This window comes from Coregonus lavaretus, assembly GCF_964263955.1.
Source record: "Coregonus lavaretus genome assembly, chromosome: 15".
In the NCBI taxonomy this organism is placed as follows: domain Eukaryota; kingdom Metazoa; phylum Chordata; class Actinopteri; order Salmoniformes; family Salmonidae; genus Coregonus; species Coregonus lavaretus.
The window spans coordinates 39,359,936-39,367,145 of record NC_140002.1 but is presented as its reverse complement, the minus strand read 5'-3'; the positions used below and the strand labels follow the sequence as shown (position 1 = coordinate 39,367,145).

The 7,210-nt window shown below is 41.5% G+C and overlaps 1 protein-coding gene across 1 annotated transcript in view; it reads right to left on the bottom strand.

Moving 5' to 3' along the window:
• LOC311143148 (sodium/potassium/calcium exchanger 3-like) overlaps positions 1-6,563 on the bottom strand; it is a gene marked incomplete at its 5' end in the record, with an annotated part of 24,276 nt that extends 17,713 nt beyond the window's left edge. Inside the window, 2 exons of the mRNA XM_084178942.1 lie at positions 6,008-6,147; positions 6,525-6,563. Of these exons, the coding sequence (XP_084035068.1) occupies positions 6,008-6,147; positions 6,525-6,563 (179 nt within the window). The remainder of the gene's footprint in view (positions 1-6,007; positions 6,148-6,524) is intronic.
• Between the last annotated feature and the right edge of the window lie 647 nt (positions 6,564-7,210).

Here is a 7,210-nt window from a genome sequence, read left to right as displayed (position 1 = left end):
GTCCAGTACTGTATGTGATGTTCTCTAACTGCCCAGTGAGACTTCTGGTTCAACTACGCAATAGGGGTCTATGGTGACCACAGGTTCCTCCTAATCTCACTTCTGTGCATAGCTGTAGAGGTTCACTTCTCCATCCCCCACAGACTACTATCCAACATGTCAGGTGGTTTCTGTGTCTAACAGGGTAACGAGTGACTGTTGAATGTATCAAAGTTATAGCGTGAAAGGTTCCCCCACCCTAAAGGCCATATGAACTAACCAAGTTCTATCACATCTGTCACTTCCTTTAAACGAAATTCAATATCTATTTAGCTAGATCTGCATTTGGGCTTTCCTTCAAACAAAAGGTAGAGGACAGGATGTTAGTTTAGCAACTTTATAGAACAATTGGTTAATGTTTTTCATTTGAAACACCTATGAAGGAGAGCTTAAAGGAACGTTTAAAAAATGTTCAACTTCGTATTCATCATTTCCAGCATCACCCCAACAACACTTATCTTCCTCTATCTTTTTTATTTCAAAACCTAGAAATGGGCAAATTTCACATATGTTGATGTTGGGGTGGTGCTGGAGATGATGAATTTGAAGTTGAATTTAAGAGATCAATATACATACTCCACTATATTTTATGCATGAAGTTCATAATACAGTAAATCACAATAACCTACAAATTGCAGTGTTTTTCCTCTTCTATCAAAGGATTAAGCAAAGAGGGATCACCCAAGACATGCAGCCAAGGGATTAAAGGGCTCTCCAGGACTTTCTGAAGATTGGGAGCGTTCATTGTGACCGTTCAGCAGTCCCACTTCACAGTCCACACATCCCCTCAAGAAACCAGAGAGCAGAGCAATCTCAGTGCCTCAGTAGCCCAACCAGGCATGCACTGCCTCACTACATCATTAAGCTGGAACACTGGTGTTTGATGCAGTGTCTAACCATGCTGATAAAACACTGCTAGCAGTGAGTGGCTGCTAATGATCTCAGATCTCAGTCTCTATCCCGAGTATCTTCGCTCTCTGTGTGACCTGTGTTGAACCAATCTTTATAACAGGACTTTACAGGTACTACAGTATGTCTGTGTCAGACCTGGGTTCAAATACTATTTGGGGTATTTAATTTACTTTCAAAGACATTTGGAAGTAAGTATTTAGATCTTCTTCAAGTAGTTGAATATTGGAATGTATTTGGAAGTACTCAAATATACTGACTCAAATACACTCCAATTCATTTAACCCAGGTATTTTTAAATAGTATTTGAAATAATCTATTTGAACCCAGGTCTGGTCTGTGTTAAATGAATTGGAGTGTATTTGAGTCAGTATATTTGAGTACTTCCAAATACATTCCAATATTCAACTACTTGAAAAATATCTAAATACTTACTTCCAAATGTCTTTGAAAGTAAATTAAATACCCAGCTCAGGTCATGAGCGTTCAGCACAGCGGGGGTCTCCATCCTGTTTGGTGTACATGCTAGACCCAGGACAAGGCTACAGGGTGTGTGCTGTCCAGATGTTACTATAAAAAGGAGGTCATAGGGCTGCCATGGTGACCATACACCCACTTTAGGGAAGCCATGTTTCCTGGACAATTTTCTTTTTACACCATCTCTGACCCCTCCTCCCTTCGAGGCTGCGTCCTGAACAGCAGGAAGTGATGTCACATGCATCCTGACCTTTTAACCGTCAGAGAATGGGTGTCGTCATCATCACATCCTTGCTCTGCTCTCCCCCTCCCATCATGACTAACTGGACTGTTGTATCAGAGAGACCTGGCAGCCTTCAGCCTGCCAACTATACATCTCTGTTCAACTCCCGACTTTCATCTCACATGCTTTCATCAAGATTACATCTGATGCATTTTTAAGCTCCTTCTCATCAGCAAATCATTTTGAGGGGAAAAACAACAAAAGTATTTATGAATAGATTATATATTGTATTTGGTGTAGCCTACAGTAGGGTACATGCTTGAAATGTATTTCCTTCAGGACCAGCTCTGTGAGACTCAGCTTAAAAGTTCACCATAGGCAGCCATTAAATGTGATCAATGACCAGGGTTGGTATCCACCCCATGGCCATATCAGATCTATCAGATGACAAACTGGTTCTTTATGGAAGGTTTCAGTAGGTGTCTAGGCTTACAGATCCTTGATGGGCTCATTGATTCTACTGTATGTTACTATGTTTGTTGAAGATTCAAACTGGTTCCTGTGTTATAAAACAGCTATATGCCGTTACTGACGACGCAACCTGCTGTTGAAAATATCAGACTCCCCTGATCTGTTTCTGTTTTTGGCTCATGGTTCTCCACGCACATGTGGGATTAAAATGATCTCTTGAAATTGGGAGCAGGGCAGATTACTATGATAACTCAAACCAAAGGCCATTAAGAGTATATATTTCTGTACTTCTGGCATGATTTCAAAAACCCTCATTAGAACTGCAGAGAAGTGCGATACGATAACAAGGATTCAGAGCAACATCGTGTGTTCCACAATTTTCCTCATTGCATACTAGTATTTTATGCTGAGTCACAGTACTGCCACCAGTTACGCAACCTCTGTCCTCCAAATCACAGTACTGACACCAGCTACGCAACCTCTGTCCTCCAAATCACAGTACTGACACCAGCAATGTAACCTCTGTCCATCAAATCACAGTACTGACACCAGTTACGCAACCTCTGTCCTCCAAATCACAGTACTGACACCAGCTACGCAACCTCTGTCCTCCAAATCACAGTACTGACACCAGCAATGTAACCTCTGTCCATCAAATCACAGTACTGACACCAGTTACGCAACCTCTGTCCTCCAAATCACAGTACTGACACCAGCAACACAACCTCTGTCCTCCAAATCACAGTACTGACACCAGTTACGCAACCTCTGTCCTCCAAATCACAGTACTGACACCAGCAACACAACCTCTGTCCTCCAAATCACAGTACTCACTGCTACGCAGCCTCTGTCCTCCAAATCACAGTACTCACTGCTACGCAGCCTCTGTCCTCCAAATCACAGTACTGCCACCAGCTACACATTTTCTGTCCTCCAAATCACAGTGATTGGTGCTTACGATACGTTGGGGCCTAAATCGACCATTAGGGATGATTGATTTAGGAAAATTGAGCTAGTTAACCTTGTGTTCTCACTGTGCCCAGCAGCCAATCCCAGGGCCTGTTATTGATCCCAGCTCTGCCTGATATATTTGGATTCACACTGCATAACTACCATGTCATTTGAAACACAAAACTGGTTTCAAAGACTAAAAACAGTCAGTGGGTGTGTTATTGCACACAAAGTTGGTTTCAGGAAATAAAGTAATCCTAATGCTGCTTCTCCCTCACACTTCCTCCAATCCCCCTTCACCCCCCCCCTCTGCTGCTGCCCGCTGAGTAGGGTCTGGGCCAAGTCCAGAGACTGCTAATTGATTGGTTCTGGCACACTCTCTCCTTTTGTCCCGCATTTTATCTCAGTTTTTTTTTTTTTTATATACTTAGCAGACTGAGTTATTGGTCTCCAAAGACACATAGTTCCTCTGCTCAATAGATTGACTTAGAATAGAGGTTGTCCGTCAAGGTGGCAAAGGGGAAGGAGGGAAGTGGAAAGGTTCTTAGGACTTTTTGTTTGCTTACAAACTCATCACCCCTTTGGTCTTAGGCCACTCTGTACAGGATCACATTATCGCGTCTCAGAGGTCAGATGTTGAGCTGAGGAGTGACAATTGACAGATAATAGCATGATGGCAATGAGGACAACAGTTAGTCTCCCTGACTGCTTCTGGCACGTCTCCAGGCTAAGTCCCAGAAGTCAGTGGGAGTGTAAATATACGACCCTCCCAGTCTTCCACACATGCTTCTTATCACTTCCCAACCTTCTACCTTCCTACCCTCGTGAGTTTCAAGTATATGTCACATTGGACACACAAATAATGTAATAATAATAATAATATGCCATTTAGCAGACGCTTTTATCCAAAGCGACTTACAGTCATGCGTGCATACATTTTTGTGAATGGGTGGTCCCGGGGATCGAACCCACTACCCTGGCGTTACAAGCGCCGTGCTCTACCAGCTGAGCTAAAGAGGACCACAAAGGAAGTAAAAAACATTTTTTGTCACCTTTCATTTCCAATGTCATTTTGCTAAGTCTTTAATGTCACCATACAGAGTGTTTGGCTGCTGTCTGCCTGTGTGTCCTCCAGTGGGGGACGTTGTGACATAGTGTACTGGGCATCTCTTTCTACTGTTGGTCTGTGGAGGTCAAGCCCACCTTTAGGCTATACTGAAGTTAGCATCTGCTGAAGACAACTAAAAACAGATTAATTTTGAGAGGAGGCTGTCCTCCCTCAAATCTGTCCTTCAGAAATGGAACATATGTCTGTCGTGCTATCAATTATTAATGAGTGAGAAAAGGGGGGCTAGAGTTAGACAGTATTTAATAATTCATGAGGCAGCCCCCCCAAGCCCACTCTCTGACCATGGGACTGGGCCTGGGCAGTCCAAAACATCAGCAATATCCTTAGCTTTGTTATCACAAAGAACTGTACATGGAATTGTGTACTGCCATATCGTGTGTGTGAGTGTGTGTGTGTGATTTCTATAAATATGTGTGTGAGAAAGCTCCAGTTTAAGTCATCTCACGGTTTAAGTCATCTGAAGTTTTGGATTCGATAGTGTAAAACAGTTTCAGTTCTTATGTGTCCCTTCCTCTTTGAAAATCTCTGATACCAGAGTGCGTGTGTGTGTGTGTGTGTGTGTGCGCAAAACAAAAGTATTTGTCAGTTTTACTGTTATTCTGATCATTGATAAAACAATCTGTGTTTTAACATGCTTATTGAAAGATATAAATGTATAATATGCAATGAACTAATCAGCATGTTATAATCAGATGTTACCTCCTATTTCAGTAAATGAAAGCCAGAAAGAGGAAGTTGGCTCTGAAATGGCTCTTTCTATAGCATTGTCTGTGTCTCTAACCCTGACTTCCTCTTTTACTGAATACTACCAACTAAAAGAGGGATGATCAGGGGCGTAGGAGCGACTCTGACATAGCTAAATAAAAGTATACACCTCACACACATGGTTATGAGCTTAAAAGGGGCACGCTCCTGGATACAAAAATAAAATAAAAAGGTTTTAAATGCTAATTTCTAGTCACTTTTGAGAAAAGGATACAGACAAATCGTAGCCCTTTCCTGCAGTAAAGTGACGTAGCGGCCTCATGGGTGGAATGTTATTAATAATTGTCATAATTAATAAACATAATTTTAAAAAACCTGCTATGTCAAACAGTTTTGTTATATTTCAGTCTTCTGTGATGTATATAAAGTTTAATATTGGGATGCAAACCCAAAATTGAATACATTTCAATTCGATATCTGGCATTAAGCCCATAACCATGTGTGTGAGGTGTATACTTTTGTTTCAAATTAGATTTGTTTAAGATTACCAAGAAACACTCTGTGACCCTGATTTTGCCCACTAAAGTAAAATTAACTTACAAATGGGCGAATTCACAAGGCTAAGGGGGCCCTTGTAGGGGGGCACTTACTCTGGTACCATCAGTTTTAGGGCCATGGCCATCCATACTGTACTGAATACCAGTGTTAGTGTGGATACATTCAATGAAACAACCATTTTGTACTCTTTCTCTGCTACTGTATGATTCATTTCCTAGTATTTGTCTCACTTCCTGTCAGGTTGTTACTACTGCTGCTCTACATACTGTATGGTTTGAAACTTTACGTAATATTTCCAACTTATAATAAATACATATACATTTTTACATTTGAGTCATTTAGCAGACGCTCTTATCCAGAGCGACTTACGGTTAGTGCATTCATCTTAAGATAGCTAGGTGGGACAACCACATATCACAGTCATAGTAACTGTAAGTACATTTTTCCTCAATAAAGTAGCTTTCAGCAATGTCAGAGCAAGTAAGGGGAAAAAGTTAAGTGCAAGTGTTTCTTTGGGGGGAGCGAGGGGGAATTATTTAAGATACTCTTTGAAGAGGTAGGGTTTCAGGTGTTTTTGAAAGATGTGCAGGGACACTGCTGTCCTGGCTTCCGGGGGAAGCTGGTTCCACCATTGGGGTGCCAGGACAGAGAAGAACTTGGTCTGGGCTGAGTGCGAGCTGCCCTCCTGTAGGGGTGGGAGGGCCAAAAGACCAGAGATGGCAAAACGGAGTGCTCGGGTTGGGGTGTAGGGTTTGCACATAGCCTGAAGGTTCCTCTTGCTGCTCCATAGGCAGTAAATAAGTAAAGTAAATAATAAAAAGCAACATACACAGTTAAAAACGATGTAAAAAAATTTTTCTCCACTATACATTTATCAAAAATAAAATAGAATCATGGCTGTCTCTCTCCTTCATGAAGTTAAAACATGCAATACACCCTCTAGAATGAAGCTGCTATCATTTCGTCAGGGATCATACATTAACATTCAGATTGATTCACACTATGACAGATCATCAGTCTATGAACTCTATGGTCTTGGAGAGGCACTTCTCACTATCTTACCTGTGGCCTCTCTCCCTCTCCGCCTGTCTGTTTATTCATGCCTGTCACTCTCCTGCCATGATCATGATAGCACCAAACAAAGTCTTAACACATGGAACACACCTTCATGACCCATAATCACTGTGATGAAGTTAAAGACATCTAATCTTAAAGCGCTCTAATTTTCCAGCTAGTTTGCCAGGGGTGGTGTGCAGGCAGTTGCCAAGTCCTTTGCACTATCTTCTTGACGGGTTGCACATCCATTGTTAACTTGCTATGATGAAGACTAAGACGGTGATTGCGCAAGCAATTCTGTAGCTAGCAAGTATTCTTAGCTTCAAAACATTCACTATCAGTTTTTCACACAGCCAGAAATACCCAGCATTAGCTAGTTAGATAAAACTTGACACAGCTAAACTGTAAATGTAAAGCTAACTAGCTACTAGCCAGGAGAAAGCTTATAGTTGCTCACGTTCCTTCTAACATATCAAAGTTTATTCACATTCATACACTTTTTACTTAAACTTACTTTGTTGTTGCCAACAACAATTACTTTTCCCGGTACAGTGAGTAATGATGGTGGTGCTGCACATCACTCATACACTGCCACACTGCTTGTAACTGATACATCTCTGTCTCTCTCTCTCTGCCATCCATCATCACTGTGATAAAGCCTATGAATATTTTCACTAAGGTATTGGTCATTC